Source organism: Cynocephalus volans, chromosome 13 (assembly GCF_027409185.1).
Source record: "Cynocephalus volans isolate mCynVol1 chromosome 13, mCynVol1.pri, whole genome shotgun sequence".
NCBI classification, from domain to species: domain Eukaryota; kingdom Metazoa; phylum Chordata; class Mammalia; order Dermoptera; family Cynocephalidae; genus Cynocephalus; species Cynocephalus volans.
This window is the reverse complement of record NC_084472.1, coordinates 56,709,927-56,730,736: the sequence shown is the minus strand read 5'-3', so window position 1 is coordinate 56,730,736 and position 20,810 is coordinate 56,709,927. Positions and strand designations below refer to the sequence as shown.

General features: G+C 32.8%; 1 protein-coding gene across 4 annotated transcripts in view; it reads left to right on the top strand.

Moving 5' to 3' along the window:
• PIGN (phosphatidylinositol glycan anchor biosynthesis class N) overlaps nt 1-20,810 on the top strand; it is a 153,558-nt gene that overhangs the window by 10,198 nt on the left and 122,550 nt on the right. For 2 of the 4 annotated variants that reach the window (XM_063077096.1, XM_063077099.1), the window contains exons 2-9: nt 3,053-3,305; nt 6,599-6,720; nt 7,187-7,285; nt 9,759-9,865; nt 14,770-14,894; nt 16,004-16,134; nt 17,090-17,206; nt 20,711-20,751. In XM_063077096.1, coding sequence (XP_062933166.1) covers nt 3,076-3,305; nt 6,599-6,720; nt 7,187-7,285; nt 9,759-9,865; nt 14,770-14,894; nt 16,004-16,134; nt 17,090-17,206; nt 20,711-20,751 — 972 coding nt within the window. In that variant the 5' untranslated portion in view covers nt 3,053-3,075. The remainder of the gene's footprint in view (nt 1-3,052; nt 3,306-6,598; nt 6,721-7,186; nt 7,286-9,758; nt 9,866-14,769; nt 14,895-16,003; nt 16,135-17,089; nt 17,207-20,710; nt 20,752-20,810) is intronic. The other 2 variants (XM_063077098.1, XM_063077097.1) reach the window with 2 other exon arrangements.

The following is a 20,810-nucleotide window of genomic DNA, read 5'->3' as shown; positions in this document are numbered from 1 at the left end:
GTTCAGAACTTTCATATTTGAGGAAACAGTTATTCATCCATTCATCTTTGAACCTGTAATTCTACAGTAAGGATTCTATTTAAGGAAATAACACAAATATATTCAAAATTAATTTACATTCATATGAATAGTTTAGCATTTAATGTTCATTAGGTAGTTTTTTGTTTGTTTTAATCTGGTTTATCCTCTTAATAAGCATGTAAAAAAGGCATCGGGACACAAAAAGAGTGACTGTGATCCCAGGATCTTGAGCCTTTCAAAGCAAGCAGACATCTTTGGTAGAAAATTTGGTTAGTTTTAAAAAGAAATAAAGAGGAAGAGCTTTAACTCACGCTGAAGATTCAATCTTTGAAGTCTGGTTAAATGATTACCTGTGTAGTACTCTAACTCTGTGCGTTTCAGACACCTCTCTTTCTTTGCTTCGGAGCACAAGTGATGTTACATGAGAGTGCGTTAAAATGGCTCAGGATATAATTATGCCTGTGTTTTTATTTATTTTTATTTTAACTTCTCAATATACATTATAGTCTATTTTCATGACCCCTTACCTCTTCCTCTTTCCCTCTCCCACTCTCCCCTCCCCCCCTACATCGTATCTGTTCACTTGTCTTAAAAAGTTCAAGGAATTGTTGTAATTGTTGTGTCTTCTTCCCCCCCCACTTTGTGTGTGTGTTTATTCATTTATTTATTTTTAGCTCGCACAAATAAGTGAGAATATGTGATGCTTCTCTTTCTGTGCCTGACTTGTTTCACTTTATATAATTTTCTCCAAGTCCATCTCTGTTGTTGCAAATGGTAGTATTTCATTTTTCTTTATGGCAGAGTAGTCATTAGGTTGTTTTTGTAGTAAAAATACTTAATTTACTTTTTTTTTTGTTAAGGACAGTGATTATGATTCTAAGCTGCATCAGAGAATGGAAGGTTGATCTGCAGTAGCAAAGAAGAGGGAAGGTATATGCGATATCACAAGTAAAAATTCTCTTTTGTCAGTTAGCTTTGAGTGAAATTCTATTTTTCCTTGCTGTTAAACACAAAAGCATACCTTATTTTTTCCATTTAATACTCTTAGAAAGAATATGAAGGAATACAATATAGAGCCCATTGTTGCAAGTAAAAAGAAATTAGGTAGAGTAATATAAACAGGAAGAACGTACTATTGGATAAAAAAATTACAAGTACTTTGTTGTTGTTTTTTTCCCTAAAAAATTCTTACCAAGGCCAATAATGCTCTTAGAAATGTCTTCCCAGGAGTTCTTTTTATATTTTAGGCAATATTTTATGCTTCAGTGAGAACCATATGTCAGTTTTAACACCTGTGACTGAAATATTGGTCCATTTTTAAATTTGTTTCCTCACGTATGCTTTTATTCTAACAGAGCTTCATCAAATCAAATTTTACCCACGTCAATATATATTTTTATTGGAAATATTTTACTTAACAGTAAAATTGTGTTCTGTTTTAATCTAGGAGTATTTTTTCCTTGTTTAAAACAATTATATTTGGCACTCCTTTTGCTTTGTGCTTTTGTTCTGTTTTTGTAGGGGAGAGGATGACCATAGTCCCCTAATACCACAAATTTTGCAGTTGAGTTTCCCACGTTTGAGGAAATTGCAGGAGTTTTTATACAGCCTTCTGTGCCTTGGTATCACATAGAGGAATGGTTCCAGGACCCCCGTGGATACCAAAATTAGTGAATGCTCAAGTCCCCTGTGAAGTAAATAAAGCTCATATATACCAGAAAAGAAGCAAACATTTACTCTAAGAGTGTTGCCTTCGATAGGAAAATGGCATCTACTAACTTAGGAATTTCTATACTTATGGAATATCTTTGATTAGTTTACCGTTGGTTCCCTCAGAAAAAAAATTGCCTGTAATTTGACCTTTTGCTATATTATATTTTCTTTTTTTACAATGTGTTTGATTTTGATAAGCGTCTTTCCAATATTTAGTTTGTTTTTGCAGGGTATTTTGCCATTCTTTGTTTCCATGATGTGATTCTTCAGGCCAAAAAGAATTAAGATGTGTCTGTAATTAAAATTACTTCATCTTTTGTGTTTTTCAGCTCACAGTCAATATTTGTAACTAATGCTGTTACTTTACAAGTAAGACAAGTTAGTGTACTTTTTATTTTCTTAATCTAATCTTAATCTAATCACAGAGATTCACTAAAAATGGAAAATTACAGTCTGGCTTGAAAAGCACTCCTGTGGACAGTTCGATCTTGGTAGTTTAATGCCATACTGTTTTAGAGTGTTATTTAAATGCTTCACATTGCTTAGTTTTCCTTCCTTAAGTATTTGTAAGTTCATCAGGTCTTTGACAATGTCTTCTCGGTGTTGTCTGTAGTACCCCAGTTATGCCACAGTATGTGCACAGAACATTTCATTGAATGAATAAACCTAACTTTCCTTTTTGCATTGGTTCAGGGAACTAAAATAAAGTGTTCCCTTAATGAGTGCACATTTTCTGAAGCACAAATAAAATTTAATTTCCTTCATATGATTCAGCTAAATGGATAGAATGCATGTTTCCTGCTCAATTTGGTTATAGGAGAGCCAGAAGACCCTTGGAGCTGATTAACAAATTAAAAGAAAAGATTCACCTCACATTTAAATAATTTTAATCAACCCACAGACATTTAAATAATTATGAATAATTTAAATAATTTTAAATTCTGAGAATAAAAACAGTTGTTCGAGTAGCATGAGTTACATTTTCTATTTTTATGTAGGGTTTGGTTTGACTGAACCCTAACTCATTTTAGGAGTGATTTAATTTCCTTGTTCTTTGATCCCGTATTAATTTTTATGAGCTTAGTATGCAATTAAATTTATTATAAATAATTTGTTGGTCCTAATTACATACATTTGAACTGTTTTTCTTTTTGCTCGGATGTACTTTATCATGTTTTTTATTTCAGTGTTACCTCTCATTATTAAATAATGTTTACTTTTACCACCATAAATGAAAGTTTAAGTTAGTCATCAAAATATGAGAAAATACATATTGCATTAAGATTTAACCCCAATTTAATTTTGTTTTCTCTTTCAGTTTTTCTTGAAGATTAATTAGTTATGCTGGATATGCTGCTTTTCTTTACTTTAGGATTGCTTGTACATTTTGTGTTCTTCGCTTCCATCTTTGACATTTATTTTACATCTCCTTTGGTTCATGGAATGACTCCTCGGTTTACACCATTGCCTCCTCCAGCAAGAAGATTAGTGCTGTTTGTTGCTGATGGCCTGCGAGCAGAAGCACTTTATGAATTAGATGAAAATGGAAACTCTAGAGCGCCATTTATTAGGTAAGCATGTCAGCTGGTACAGAGACATCTCTCAAAGATGTTATCTTGAGTTCAAGTAAACAGCAAAATATTACTGTTTATCTCATATTGGGACAGGGTTGATGATGTGAAAGAGAATAGGACACGTGCACATTTGCCTTTATCTTATGGATTGGCACTATAACACTAGTTCATTTCCTTTTAGGTGTTGTTTCTACTGTTGTTGATGCTGGTATCAGATGAATGGAAATGTATAAACTTAGCTGCTTTGAATAACTTGTCCTGATTTCACAGATCTGCCTCACAACTCACCATATTATCTTTTTCTTAAAAAATAACTGGCTTAAAATAATGACAAGCATAAATATTAATAAATTACTAATTACAGTGGTGTTTAACTAGAAAATATGGACTTCAAATCAAAATACAAGTACAACCTTATATAAAAAATATAAAGCCCTTCCAAGTCTGTATCACTGTTTAATGTAACTTTGGCTTCTATTAAGTGACTTTGAAAAGAAATGTTTAATATTTTGAATGTGAGGCTCCTACAAACAATTGTTCTTTTTCTAATTAATGGCAAGCCCCTCAAAAGCCCTTCCTAATGCTGTTATGAAGAGATTAATATCAAATTCAAGAGGAAATTTTTCTAAAATATTCTGTCTTCTCCCATCCCCACCCATCACCATTACTTTCTGTCCCTTTACCCTGTTTTATTTCTCTTTATGGAAGTTATTATTGTTCAAGTTCCATGAGGGCAGGACTTCTACACCATTTTATCTCTAGTTCCTAGAACATAGTAGCAAATTAACAAATTCGTTGACTGTTGGAAGAATGAATGAACTTGAATGCTATGTTAAATTTCCAGAAATAGAAGTGTGGCTCAAAGAAATGATAATATATGAAAGGATAAAAATAAATGAGCAACTCTGGCCAATAGGAACATTCGTGGGAAAGTAAGATCGAACCAGGGTTAAGTACAGTATACAAAATTGTGTAACATAAATTCCTACAAATAGATTAAATATATGGGTGATATATTTGGTTGAATTTTTTAGTTGCCAAAAAAAGAGAGAAATTTAGTTTATTTCAAAAGTAATGAGATAAAAATATACTGGTTGTTAAGGAAAAGTCAAGCTTTTCTTGTAGCACTTGTTTCTCCTTTCAGTCTTACTAAAGGAAATGCTGCAGGCGAAGGGCTCAAACAGTTGATATATTTTGTGTTGTATGCCATTGTATATTCACAATTTGAGGAATCTTCTAGCTTCTTCTAAACTTGTTTTTGAAAGGTTTTGTTTTTAAAAATAAATCAAAACTTATGTTTTTATTAAAGTATCCAAATTTCTTTATACCTCCCCCTTTCTAAGTCCAGTTTTCATTATATAACTCAAGAAGTTAAAGACTATTTCCCCCTTAATATCTGGCCCGATGGTTTTCAAGCCATTTACTTATAATGTATATATTTTACCATAATTGGTTTTGTTATGAGGTGAATTAATATTAAAATAATCTAACCTAGTGCTTGTAAATATTTTTCTTCAGAATATATTGAGCATCAAGCATTTGTCTTGAAAAATGTTATTGATGCACTGTTTTATAACTTGTTTCCCTGCTGGACTTTGGTCTGCAATAGCATCAGTGGTGGTTTTGGTTTCTTCCCCAAATATTGTGAATAACTATGATACAGCTAAATAATGTTGATACATTTTAGCAAAAGAAAACTTGCCTGTTTTAATCTCAGTTTAGGAATATAATTTAATTCCTAATTAGGGGTGTAGGCTTTTCCCCTCCCCTTAATTTTTAAAGAATTTTTCAGCTGTACAAAAGTTGAAAGGATTATATGATAAACATCTGTATACGCTTAACCTAGTTTGACTATTTTTTTTTTTTAATTAAAAACTAGTGAATTTATTTTATGGAAATTACAGCTCAATAAAGTTTACTTGAAATATAAAATAAAGTGATGTTTTACAAACCCCACTTTAACTGCAGGAGAAAATGTTATATCACATAGGCTCTTCTGAGATCTTCATATCCACTTGTCTTCTTGGTAAAAGGCAATACGTGCCTTCAATTTAAATGGAGAGAGATGTTGTGCTTTTTCTCTACTACTATGACTATTTCCTCAAAATGATAACATTTCAAGGGGAAATAACAATATAAATTTCCTTGGGCAATACTGCTGATGTGATTTATTTTATATATATATATATATATACACACACACACACACATATTATTATATATAAGCATATAAACATATATATATAAGCGTAATAAATTATTTTACCATTACTCCTCTCTTGCGTTCCTTTATTTTGCCAAAGGGATACCTGTACTTCAATGTTTATTGCCGCTCTATATGCAATAGCCAAGAGCTGGAACCAGCCCAAATGTCCATCATCTGATGAGTGGATAAGGAAACTCTTGTACATCTACACAATGGAATACTACTCTGCTATAAAAAAGAACAAAATCCTACCATTCGCAACAACATGGATGGACTTAGAGAAAATTATATTTAGTGAAACAAGTCAGGCACAGAAAGAGAAATACCACATGCTCTCACTTATTTGTGGGAGCTAAAAATTAATAAATAAACACACAAACTAATAAAGGGTGGGAGGAAGAAGACAAAATAACCACAAAAATTCCTTGAACTATTTAAGTCAAGTGCACAGATACAATGTGGGGGGGGAGGGCAGGAGGTGGAAAGGAAGGGGTAAAGGGGTGTGAAAATCAAGTACAATGTATTTTGAGAAGTAAAATTAAATTAAATTTAAAAAATAGTGTGACAATTTTTAACTTTTTCTCATATTTGCATTCTGTCTCTAAAACACACCCACCCACACAGAGGCGTGCATGTGTGTGTGCTTCTAGTTGTAATTAGTTTTTCTGAACAATTTGAAAGCAAGACATTGTGACGCTTCACTGCTAAATACTTCAGTATCTCTTAAGAACAGGACTATTGTCAAACCCAGTAAAATATGACATTGATTTAATAGTATTGTGTATATCAGTTGTCTCAATATTTTGTGGTGTAAAACAGCAATGGTGTATTTTGTCTCATGACTCTGTGCGGTGGTTGAGTGGTTCTTTGTTGATCTCACCTGAGCTCACTCCTACTAGTGTATTCAGCTGATGGGTGGGCTAGGACTAAGCTCAGCTGGGATTTGAAAGATTCTTTTCCTTCTAAAGTTTTGACTTACTTCTTTTATGGTTTTGATTCCTTCTGTCATAATCTTATTTTTCTAAAACCTTATGACAGTATTTAGTCATAGTCTCTATTAACTATTTGTCTGTATATTTTTTAGGAATATTATAATGCATGAAGGTAGCTGGGGGATATCTCACACACGTGTGCCAACAGAATCTCGGCCAGGTCATGTAGCCCTGATAGCCGGATTTTATGAAGATGTCAGTGCAGTTGCCAGAGGTATTTTTCATTTAGACAATTTTATTAAACTGAAAGTTAGTCATATAAATATTGCTTCTTTACCACTGCATCATGTCACAAAGTAAAAAGTGTATTTTGAGATAATTTTGACAAGTGTTTTAGCATACCTACTCACATGAACACACACTGGTATTGATTCTGGAATTAAGCTTTTGTCTTTCATCATCCTGTGCTATTGAAAGAGTATGGTTGGATGGATTCATGGTTTTTCAAGATGTAACTCTCAAAAGTTCAAATGTGATTTTATGTTTTAGTAAGAAGTAAGTTATCTATCGTAAATTGTTTTTTAATGGTGGTATAATACATGTAATATAAAATCTATCACTTGCTTTACATTCGTTCACCAACTAGTTGTTATTATTTGAAGAATACTTTCTTAGGGGCATATTTCATCATGTATATATTACTATTATTATTGCTTGCTTTTTTTCTCAATTTCTTGAAGGATGGAAGGAAAATCCTGTTGAATTTGATTCTCTTTTTAATGAAAGCAAGTACACATGGAGCTGGGGAAGCCCAGATATCTTGACTATGTTTTCCAAAGGTAAGAGTCACTTGATTAGATTTTCTCAGGTAGTAAATAGGTAATAAATCGATATGGTAGTAGTTTTTTTATGTATTTTATGGTATTTATTGATTTCGAGACACATATTTTCACATTTTTAACATTTCTGTAGAAGGGGTATGTATCACAATGGATAAACATGTCAGTTTAATTGGCAGTGTTTTTTCCTTCTTAGTTATATTTGAAATATTGGCACATTATACAGTTAAGAAGTATTTTGGATTCAGTGAAATGGTATATGGCTCTATCATGTAACAGCTTTATCAACTTGGGCAAGTTAGATAACCTCTCACCTTCAGTTTTCTTTTTTGTAAAATGTGATAATAATTTCTATCTCATAGTTTTGTTTTTAGAATTAAATTAGATAATTCATATGAAACATTTAGCAAAGTGCTTGTCATATAACTTCATTATGATGATGATATTGATGTCTGGTTTATTACACTTAAATTATTAAAGAAGTTAGGAGATATTTACATAAAAATTTAAATGTTAAAATTTATATTTGTAATTCCTATTTTAATATATGAATATTTCATATATTTTGACATTTAATATATACAATCATCCCCTTGGTATCACAGGGGATTGGTTTTAGGACCCCTGCAGATACTAAAATCTATGGATCTCAAGTCCCTTTTATAAAATGGCATAGTATTTGCAGATCACCTATGCACATCCTCTTGTATACTTTAAATTGTTTCTAGATTACTTATGTTAGCTAATACAAGGTAAATGCTATATAAATAGTTGTTGTACTGTATTCTTAAATTTGTGTTATTTTTTATTGTTGTATTGTTATTTTTTGTGGGTTTTTTCCCGAATATTTTCTATCCAAAGTTAGTTGAATCCACTGATGAGGAACCAGCAGACATGGAGGGCTGACTGTATGGCATTTAATATATATGGCATTAAAACATGGCATTTAATATATTGAATATGGCATTTGGATTTGTTGTGTTTGTTTTCGTGCATAAATCTGCAAGTATTAGGACATTTCTTGAATAGAAAATTTATATTATTTTATAAAATCAGTTGCATGAATTTCATATCATTAAATGTTTTTTAGTGAGACCAAAATGATTGATCATTTCATTTAATGAAAAAGTTTTGTAACATTATACTTAGCCATGGGTGTAATTATAAGAACTGGAGGTATTGAGGATTATTATGTGTTTTGTGTAAAGAAAAATATATATTCAGAATTTTATGTATGATATTCATAAAAATTATTATACTGGGGAGACCAAAAAAACCCTCAAACTTCTTGCCATTTATATATTCCCTTCTTTGGAAAACAGTTTATCTTCTTGAGGGGCTGGTGGTGGTGAGAGCTTATTAAGTTGCTATGGCTTACCAAACCTTCCCACTTCTGGCTATAATTGATGGGACAGGACCAATGCCTGAATTGGAGACAATCTAATAGGAATGTTCCATTTCTTATGGTAACCAACAAACCCACTAAGATCTCTCTTTTTTCTTTTTTTCCTTTCTGGAAAACAGTTAATTAAATAATTAATTTTATTACTGAAACATAATTGATTATGCATGTTTGGTGTTCAGATTTTAATATCAATACATGTGTACAATATGTGATGATCAAATTAGGATAATTAGCCTATTCATCATTACGAAATGTAAGTATTCTTTGTGTCCATTAATCAACTTCTTTCCTCCTCTCCTTCTTCCGTTTTCCCCCTCTAATAACCACAGTTCTGTTTTCCTCTTCCCCATTCAGTTCTTTTTATTTGGGATGTAGGAAGTAGAATGGCTAAGCTGTGGAATAGGGTCATTAGAAATGAGCTGATGTGATAGAGATTGTCATTATTTCATTATGACTTGCAAGAGCCTATCTAACGCAGAAATTCAGTAAATTGATTAGATTCTTAATAAAATCTTGCAAATATGTAAGATTACTATATCTGTTGACCTCTTCAAACTGTTTGGCAATAAGCAATATTTATTCTCTTATACTGAGAAAAATACACATAGTCTACGAATAAAATTAGTGAAATATTTAAATTTTCTTCTTGCTTTAGGAAGGTTTACACACCAAATATCTTCATTTTAGATGTATCACCCTTAGAGGCACACGTTTTTTGAATAGTTTAATCCTCAAAGGGAGACAAACTGTGGTGCTTATTTTTGTTTTGATTATTAGAATTATGACTTTGGTAAATTAATTAACTTACATGTAGTGTATCTGTAAAATTAAAATGTGTTATTGTGAGGACAAAAAGCAATGGAATATGTTAAAGTACATAGCATGGTCCATGACACATAAAATAAATAAATGTTTAATTATTCCTCTCATCTTTCCCTTTCCTATCATAACACAAAGTGCTTTGTGAAAAATTCTGGTTACTCATAAAAATTGTTAAATGACTACCTCATATTTTATGACAGTTTAAAAGATTTTTTAAAAATTATTTTTCCCAAATTTCCTTTTCAGGTGCTAGTGGAGACTATGTTTATGCACATAGTTATGATGCTAAAAAAGAAGATTTTGGTGCCGATGATGTAACAAAACTGGATACCTGGGTTTTTGATAATGTTAAGGTGTGTGCTGTTGAGTGGTTAATCTACAAAACATGTTTTTATCTAAAGGAAAACTAATTTGTTAGTAAATGTATCTTAAGTTTTTTCTGCTTGCTTCAACTTGAAAATTCTATATTGCAGTACACTATTTGAAAAAGATTGAATTTTTAAGAATTATACATTCCACAATAATCAATTAATAGAATTTTAAAAAATAATTTTAAAAAGGTTGCCTTGGGCCGAGCCCGTGGCGCACTCGGGAGAGTGCAGCGCTGGGAGCGCAGTGACGCTCCCGCCGCAGGTTCGGATCCTATATAGGAATGGCCGGTGCACTCACTGGCTGAGAGCCGGTCACGAAAAAGACAAAAAAAAAAAAAAAAAAAAGGTTGCCTTTTAAAATCCTGTGTTTCTGATAGTAAAATGAGCCCCTACATTGGGATTTGGGAAACTTGCACTTCATTCCTAGTTTGGTTACTCATCCTAGGTAAATCTTCTTGATTATTATTGACTGTAGAACCAGTTTCTGCACAGTAGTGGACCATGTGAGATGTATGAAAAAGCCTTTTCAAAAATACTTGTTCAGATTATAGTAACAAAATAGATGGTGACTTTTTAAAAAATTCATACTTTAAAGAAAATTAGATAAGCAAATTAGGTAAGCAAAAATTAGTGATTTAGTCAATAAAATTTCTATGAGTTTCTTTAAGTAATAGAGTTTTTGAACTATTTGATAATGACAGTTATCACAGTTTCACCAGGAATACAAAAGAATTTATATTCTCAAAAATTGCGTTTAAATCTCAGTTGAGGACATTGGCTCTCTCCTTTTTACCAGTACATTGTTCCTCATCTCCAAATAACTCATAGTTCATCCATTGTATGAAACTTTATTTGATTGACCTTAATTGACATTTTTTTTAAAATAGTATTTTCTTTTGAACTGACGTTGTGAACTTCTCCATAATGTAGTGATTTTTGTTAGTTTGTCTGTAAGTGTACTTCTCAGGATGTGTCTGCATTTTTCCTTGTCCAGGTATTTACTTAGGAGGAATTAAGGGCTCAATATAGTCTTCGCTAAACACTATTTCTTTTATCAGGGATTTTTTTTCCTCTTGAAATTTCTTTTTTCTTTTAACATATACTTTTTTCAGCAGGGAAAACTTTCAAGTTAAATAAAATATCTTTAACAAAATATTTAGCAAATTCTTATAGTGCCAAGGTCACAGGTTCAGATCCCCATATGGGCCAGCTGGCAAAGGAAAAAAAAAATCAACAACTTTTGAGTAAAATATTTAGCAAATTATTTTGCTAATCATTACTTCTTAATATAGTCTACTAATACTAACATCTGCTTGAAAGCCTTTGTTGTCTAATTTCATGTGTATCTAAAACTGTTCCAAAATCATCGATTTGACTTTTTTGTGAATGGGCAAACATAACTGGTGGCTGGCCTGATTTTCATGCCTTTCTTTTTTTCTTTTTTCAACACTGCTAGTGTTGTTGAAACGATAGTGAACAGAAAAAAAGATTTGCCTATGATTCTTCATAAAATATGGTAGATTATATATACATAGATACATATATATATACATACATATATATATACATACATACATATATACATACATATATATATACATACATACATATATATATATATATATATATAAACCAAGTAATAAAAATATGAAATTACCAACAGTGGTCAGTGGTGTGAAGTTAAAATGCAGATTAAGAATATATTGTTAAAAATTCTAATCTTAATTGGGCAGTTAGGGGAAGGCTTTTTGGAGAGTTTTGAGATGATCTCTGAAGAGGTCTAAGAGACAAAGAAATGGATGGGGATGGATTAGTGTAGAATAAAGTATTTCAGGCCAGCAGTGTTATATAAATCTTGATCCCTAAGGTAAGAGCCAGCATAATGGATCTGAGGAACTCAAAGAAGGGAGGTTAGTGTGGCAACAGCACTGACTGGGAGCAGGGTCTCAGATAAGGCTAGAGAGTGAGTTGGGGGTCCTACCTGGACTTCATGCCCTGGCCAGAGACTCATGCTTAATTTAAGCCAGTTTCCAAATCCACACAAATTTCTATTCATTTTTTTTTTTTTTGTAATTGTGGTAAAAATACACATAACATAAAATTTACCATCTTAACTATTTTATGTGTATAATTCAGTAGTGTTAATTATATTCATATTGTTGTGTAGCAAACCTCTGGAACTTTAGTTTGCAAAACTGAAACTTTGTATCCGTTAAACAGTAGCTCCCCTCTTTTCCTTTCTCCAGCCCCTGGCAACCGCCATTCTTTCTGTTCCATGAGTTTGACTATTCTTGATGCTTCATATAAGTGAAATCAGACAGTGTTTGTCTTTTTGTGACTGGTTTACTTCACTTAACATAATATTCAGTTTTGAATCTATTCACTTTTTAAAACTCAGTTCATACATCATCTCTTCTGTTAGGTGTTCTTTGTCTTCCCTTTGCTTTATCCTCCTCCCAGTTTGACTTAGATAACCCTTCTCTATATTCTTTTTATCTCTCTATCTTAGTACTTTATTATGCTACATTATAATTATTAATACACTGGCAGAGTTTCCTTTAATCCTATATACATCTCGTTGGCAGTCATTTTGATTTTTTCACAATTGTTAACTCTAACTTTCTATCAAGTTGAAAGTTAATACATGTATCCATGTATCAATTGTTTGATACATGGATACATGTATTAACTTAGGTTCAGCTCTGTGTAATAGAAAAAAAAAATATGTCTTAAAAGTTTACTTCTATATCTCAGTAAAGACAGTGCTAGAAGTAGGCAGCAGAGGATTGATGTCCAGGATGTTATAGTGGTTTCAGTTTCGTGAAGACCCAGTTTCCTAAAATTCTGTATCCTCAGACCATGAGTTTTTATCTTCACAGTCATCTCATGATTCCAGATAATGCTGGAGTTCCAGCCATTGTTTTAGGCCAGTAATCTGAGAAATCAAGAAGGACCTTCTCTCCTACTGAATTATTTTTATTTCACATAGCATTTTTTTTTTTTTTTTTTTGTGACCGGTAAGGGGATTGTAACCCTTGGCTTGGTGTCGTCCGCACCGTGCTCAGCCAGTGAGCGCACTGGCCATCCCTATATAGGATCCAAACCCGTGGTCTCGGGGCTCCCAGTGCCGCACTCTCCCTGGTGAGCCACGGGGTCGGCCCTCACATAGCTTTTTGACTGAAATCCCATTGGCTACAACCACAAAAGGTACATCTAGCTGCAAGAAAAGATGAGAAATATAATATAATAAGTTTTAGTTTTTAAGCATTACCATGTCCCATAAGATCAAAGGCTTTTTACTCAGGGAGAAGGGGAGGATGCATGTTGGATAGCCATTGGCAGTCTCCCATGATGCTTAATAAATATTTGTTGGGTACAGACACAAATGAGTGCTTTGAATGCAAAGGGACTGAGAAAAAGTAAGGGCTGATAGGCATACATATATCGAGTACTAGGGAGAAAGAAGCTTGGAGTATATTTCACATCTTAAGGTCAGAAGATCAACTTCTCAAAAGGCAGTGGGAATGAATCTTAACAATGAGAGTGAGGTTGATCTCTGCAGGATTAGTGTTTCATAGCTTCCCAGATTTTGTATCCTTATATGAATGAACAGAACTTTTTATATTGTTGAGTATTTTTACCAGTCATGGAACAAATTATAAATTTAATTCAAGTCAGTTGCTCAGTTTTTTCATTTTTTTGTCAGCTTTCAATTATTTATTTAGAATTTAACTCTTTTTCTCTTAAAGAACTTTTCATTTCCATCTAGATTTAACATTTCTGAGGGGCTAAGTAGAGTGTATATATTGAAAGTTAGGGTGCAATTTTATACTTTTGAGTAGGTTATATATTAAATCTTTAATTTCTTTCTATTCTTGAATAGCTAGTTTCTCTGATGGTACCATTTGTATTTTTTTTAACTTTTATAATAATGAATTATTTGAAAAAATAAATACTTCAGACTTTTGTTGAAAAGTTAAACATCTCTCATTGAAAGTTAACATCTTTTAAGTTTAGAGATATTTATGTGAACAACAAAGAAGTTAACTTATTTAATATAAGTTAAAAATATTCTGTATAGGTATTTGCATACATGTTCATGTGTATGTGAATACAGGGTGAGTTATCTGTCTAAGGGTTTTATGAATTCATTTTATCATTATGAAATTAATATGATAATTTTAAAATTGTATTTCATTAAGTGAATGTTTTCCTATCACACAATGTGAAGAACAGATTCTAGTTGGGGCAAAGGAAGTACTTAGGAGGCTATTCACAATTTTCTAAATGAGGGATTATGATTGGACTAGGGTAGTAGCAGACAGGACAGTGAAAAGTGGTCCAGCTCTCTATATATTTAAAAAAAATAAATTGTTCTTAAACTGTTGCTATTTTATTTTTGGCTTTTGCCAAAATATTTCTTCAGTCTGCTGTATTAAGTTATATTTAGGGTGAACAAAGTTATGAGATCTTTGTGAAGTCAAGATCACCTTTCTATAAACTTTTTTTGGCCTAATTAAGACACAGAAATTAGCTCACTCATTATTTAAACAGAGATGTCTGAACTGATAACAAAGACTTAGTGTTGGTAGATCTTGAGATAAATTTATTTATTTATTTATTTATTTGTCTTTTTTTTCGTGACCGGCACTCAGCCAGTGAGTGCACCGGCCATTCCTATATAGGATCCGAACCGCGGCGGAAGCGTTGCCACGCTCCCAGCGCCGCACTCTCCCAAGTGCACCACTGGCTCGGCCCTTGAGATAAATTTAAACAACATAAGATAATTTTGTAGTTATGTATACATTTAATTAAATGTTTTCATCAGTATTATTTTAAAAATTAAACAAATGAGCTAAAATTTTAAACTTATTTCTTACATATAGGACTTCTTTGATGCTGCCAAAAGTAACCAGTCCTTGTTTTCTAAAATAAATGAAGAAAAAATAGTTTTTTTCTTACATTTGTTAGGAATAGATACAAATGGACATGCTCATCGACCGGCATCAAGGTAATTTTAATGCTGTGTTTCATTCAATTTTGTTTTTAGGGAAACATCTGTTCGTTTGAACTTTTAAAGTATTATGTTTTCTTTGTAATTATAACAACAGAGCTAATATTTTAAATAACTAATGTATTATAAGTTCTTAGTCAGATGTAATATGATACAGTGGTTAAAACCACATGTACTGTAGCCAGACTGCACCTTAATATAATGAAATATATTCTGTACATATATTCCATATTCTTCATTTATCAGGGCAGAGAAAAATTATTTTACCTAAAATATCTCTATGTATTAAGTATATTTTCAGTAAATTTTGAAATAGAGCATTTTATGGTGTTAATTTTTATATCACAAAAAAGATATAATTAGCAATTCCTTGTGTATTCCATTTAATCAGTATCATATCTAGCAAATAATTGTATAAAATTTTATATACTATATTTCCGTAGCTCTCCTTATATATAACAGCAAATATTTTCCTCACTTTTGCAAACCACAAGAAAGAGGAGGAGACCATGTTATACTTTTATTCTTTATTTTGAATTTGGTTTAGATTAGCCTGATTGTAACTGAAAAACCTGTTGGGTTAGTTGCTGGTACTTAACCTTCTTCTTTAATATGATGCACTGTTTAATTGATGGAATATTCATATCAAACCAACCTTGTTCGACTGTATGGCAAGGTTAAATATAATTTGTTCAAAATTTGTTATATTATATTATTGTATTTTAGATGACAAACATTTTGTGGGATGAAAATATTTTATGCTTGAAACAGTGATACTTATCTATTAATGTGGCCAGGACAATGTAGTTTACAGTATGAGAAACGTGAACTTGAAAGCCATTCTTATCTCATTTGGGACTTTAAAAAGAGTTCATTAAAATATATTTGCTAATCAATACCCTCCTTTTAAACCAACTCTGAAAACTATTTCAGGTTCTTTTGCTTCATTAAATGAGAATCAATTTAAGGAGCTCTAATTTTAAAATAATAAGGATAAAATCTAAAAGCATTTCAGTAGTTCCTGACTTTGAATATAATGAATCCATGCTGAATAAATTTTATTTCTCTAAGTTAATTTAATTTGTTCTTTTCTTCTTTATAAACAGGCAGTATAAGGACAATATTAAAAAAGTTGATGATGGAGTGAAAGAAATCGTGTCCATGTTTAAACATTTTTATAGAAATGATGGGAAAACAACATTTATCTTTACTTCTGACCATGGAATGACAGACTGGGGTTAGTCTTTCTTTAAGTGATATGTACCTTATAATTAAAGTAGTGGTAAATGTAGCTTGTAAATATCTTATAATGTTGAGAGGATTAGATGTCTTAGGATATGCACAGTGTCTAGCACATAATAATTGTATGCTTAAAATGTTAGCATAAAAAAGGACTGATCTTATGTAAAGAATCTTTTTTTCTAACTGTATAAAGAAAATATTCTCATTTACAAATAAGAAAGTAGAGAAAAGTGTGGAGAAGAAAAAAAGTACCTATTTTCTGTTTACCTAGAATTTGCTGTAGGTGATACAAAGGGGATGATGTTAAAATTGTATTACCAAGGGACCTAGAGACTGCTGAAATTCTATCCTAGATGTGCCTGTGCTCCCTGTGGAATTCCCAAGGCAAACCCAGTGTACACAGAGAACAAAGATGAGGTTTAGGTCTCCAAATCACAATACAGAATTCTAGTGAGCTGGGTTCTACTTTATAAAGGGCTTCTTTTGCCTACACCAGGGAGATGTAGAAAAGGGTATGGAGAAAAAGAAAAGGGTATGGAGTCCCTACTGTCCTCTCCAAAACAGATTTCTGGCCTACATCACTTGCCCCAAGCTTGGAAGGATACTGCCCAGAGGAGCTCTTCTCTATTCTCTCTGTCTTTGGTGCCACTCTGGCAATAGTGACATCACCTGCATGTCTTATTGTTATTATTTTTATTCTTCTTCTTTCAACCAGAGTCACTCAGCAGGCATTCTGGGTTTTTGTTTTAGTTTTTTCCTGTTGATTCTCCAACTTGTTTTATGGGAATATTTTCAAACTAATTGTTTTAAAAAGCTGTAAGTGTTTGGCAATGTGGCTAAAATTAGTTGTAAATGGATCAACTCTATAAAACAAAGTATTAAAAAATAAATATTTAGCTATAAATTAGTTCTTATATACTTGTCTTATTATTTTTGTATCTTATTTATAGGTTCTCATGGGGCTGGTCATCCTTCTGAGACTTTAACTCCTTTAGTCACATGGGGAGCTGGAATCAAGTATCCCCAAAGAGTATCAGCTCAGCAATTTGATGACACATTTTTGAAAGGTACAAACATTTATCTTTATTGTTTTTGTAAATATAACATTTAAAAATAAAACCAAAGTGTAATTTAAAAAATCACTTTTCAAATTATACTTTTAAATTCCTCATTTTGATATTTGTGTTATTACTATTTCTATGTAAACACTACAAGTCAGGGAGCTGTTTGGTTTGTTTTCTCTCTTCTCTCAGAGCCATTTGTTAGACATTTCCCAGCATACCAGTGTTAATAACTATTTTCTTAGATCTTTCCAAATGTCCAGTAAACTGAATTTTTGATCTTGTTTTGTTAAATTAATTTATTAATTAACTTGAATGTGAGGTAGAGTAAATAGAGATAAAATACATAAGAAGAAACCTAAGGTTTCTTACAGATAAATTGTAAATTTGATTGGAATTTTCCAACTCAAACAAACATGCTATCAGTTACAAAATCACAGTATCTACAGGATATATCCATTAGATAAAAAGGTAGATGTGGTACTGAGATATTTCTACCCTGGGCCCTGATGAAGACAGAAGGGCACAGTGAGTAATGTGCTCAACAACATGTCTTCAGTAAGTAATGGTGCATTTTTCAGAGGCTTATTTCTTGAACATTTGTCAGTGATGGTGGAGAACATCATACCGAAACACAGGTCTACAGAGGAGGCATTTGACAAAGGGATAGAATAATGTAGCCAGCACACTGTCATGATATTTCCAGATTTATTTAAACATACAATGAAAGGAATCTAGATGACTCTTTTTTTTTTAAATCTACTATATATCTTTAGGATAGTCCTTCCTTTCACAGAATCTAACACTCTAGTGAGAGACTAAAACAATTGTAAATTAAAGACTATGATAACTGCTATGAAGGAAATTAGGGTGATGTGATAAAATGGATAAGAGGAGTTAGGTCTGGGCTCCTTCCCTCTTGCCCCTGAAATTTCTGAGATACTTAATAAAGTAGGTAAAATGCATTAATCTTAAATATATGTATAGCTTGATGAATTTTACATGTGTTTGTACACTGTATAATCACCACCCAGATTCATGTATACAACATTTGCAGTACCCAAAAGTTTCCTTTGTGGAGTAGGATACTTTTTGTAGAGTGGGCTAATTATACGTCTGTTCACAATGCGGATAAGAGGGAGCCATTTACATGAAGGTGAGGGCAAGAGTATACCAGGCAGGGAACAGCAAATACAGAGACATAAAATGGAAAGAGCTTAGCTTGTTTGAGGAACAGAAGGATGTTGCTTGTGCACTGTTAGCTAGGAGGTGAGTACAGTGAGCTGACGGGTTGAAGAGGTAAGCAGGAGGTAGATCATTTGAGACATCAAAGGCCATGGTAAGGAACATGAAGTGAATTCTGAGTTTAGCGCTATATCATTGAAGGGTGTTAAGCAGAGCACTGCCAATATTCCAGTTTTCCACATTCTGGCTTCTCTGTGGTAAAAGAATTAGATTGGGTCTAAACAGAAGCTAGGGTAAATAGTAGGTTTGTACTTAGAAGATATACCTTTATTTTGAGACTTGATTTCACAGTGAATTGATGTTTTAGAATCACATGACTTCAAGAATCATCATGGAAGGAATGTACGTTTTCTCAAATGACTGTTAAATATCCTAAGTGATGGAGAAAGGGGATGTGCATTTTTTCCTCATGAAGTGATTGTTGTGAATTTTTTTGGTAGCTGATAATAGAAGCAGGAACATATTTTTGAACCCTAGTTTATTAAAGGAAATCTCATCATAAAAATATTTTAGAATTCTTTTGGTAGTATATCCAAAAGCTACTAAATTGAGACTTGGTCTCAAAAATCACTCGTTTTGATTACTGTTTATTGAAATTTCTGAATTTATATGTAGAGAGATAGGAGAATGAGGCTATCTTGAAGGCATAATAGTAACTCAATATGCTATTTTAACATTCGTGATTAGTGACTGTTGGAGCATGGAGCTACGATTTTAAATATTTTGCAGGCAACTGCTATCACAGAAAAAAGAGAAACTTGGATTGACTTCTGTTGGAAAATAGAATAGTTTGGTCAGGGCCCTTGCCTCGGGTCCAGTTGGGTGTGGTTTTAGCACATCCTTTGTATGCAAATTGTGTGTGTGTGTGTGTGTGTGTGTGTGTGTGTGTGTGTGTGTGTGTGTGTGTGTGTGTGTGTGTGTGTGTGTGTGTGTGTGTGTGTGTGTGTGTGTGTGTGTGTGTGTGTGTGTGTGTGTGTGTGTGTGTGTGTGTGTGTGGTTAGTGCTCACACGCACCAATGTATCTTTTTAGTTTGTTGCTATTCTCGTGTTCTTCAGAGAGAGAGAGTTTTAGTGAAGCAGGCAGGCGGGCATCTGCCTCAGGTGTCCGCCCTGCACGGCCATGCTTTCCAACCTACGGCTTCCAAGGACCTGTTTGCCAATTACCTAGCTCATAGATCTGCATGCAAGTGGTCTGGGGACCCAGCCTTGCATGTGTGGGATCTGGGGACCCAGCCTGGCATGTAAAGGGTCTGTGACCCGGTCTGAAATGAGCTTGAGGGGTCTGTGAGCTCCAGACCCAGCCCTAGCTCAACAATCGGCCCAGTTGGCAGGATTACTGGCAGGTAAAAGAGCCTGACAACTGGCAAAGTCATGGAGCCCGACAATTGGCGACATGGGCAGAATTCCGACATTAGCCTGTAGCCCTGCAGTTAGCGATGTCCACAGGATTCTAGACATTAGCTCTAGCCTAGCAGAGCACTACAACTTCCATGCTATCAATTTCCATAACAACTGTCTGGAACTGGATTGTAATCAGTTGTAGCCATGCTGATGGATTCATTGTGCTTTGTTACTTCCATCTTTCCTTCCTTAGCCTTTCATGTTTTAAAACAATTATCTCCAAATGAGCATCTAAAGAGCTTAATAAATTATCATAGAAAACACCAAATATTTTTCTGATTATTCTTTTAAAATTCTTTTTTTAAAAATATGTGACTACCTGTACTCTTTTAAGTGCCCTTTTATTTACATGGCTTAAAAGAGAAAGATGTTAAAAAGTTACAGTTAGATAGGAAGAATAAGTTCTGGTGCTCTAGGGTGACTATAGCTAACAATATTATATTGTATATATCAAGGTAGCCAGAAAAGAGGATCTTGAATGTTATAACCACAAAGAAATGATAGATGTTTTAGTGATAGATATGCTAACTATTCTGATTGGATCATTATATAATATATGCATGTATTGAAACAGACTATACCCCATAAAATGTACAATTAAAAAAAAAAAGATTAGAACTCTGATATAAAAACTTTAGACTTTCTAAAGCTGAAAATAAACATGTAAATAAATGTATGTCCTAAAAAAACTTTAATAATGAAACAAAATTAGAATCTCTTTTGCAGCTAAATAAATGAAATAAACACCCACACAGATGTTTTCAATACTTATGTTTCCATGAAGTATTGACAACTCCAAAAATCAAGTAATTTATTCTTTTATAAATCTTAATATCAGATCTTGTGTCTGATTGTGTCTTTCAGAATGGAGATTGGAGAACTGGAAGAGGCAAGATGTCAATCAGGTATCCATTTCAAATTAATCACATTCAAATTTAATTTTATCTTCTATAAGAAGTTCAGA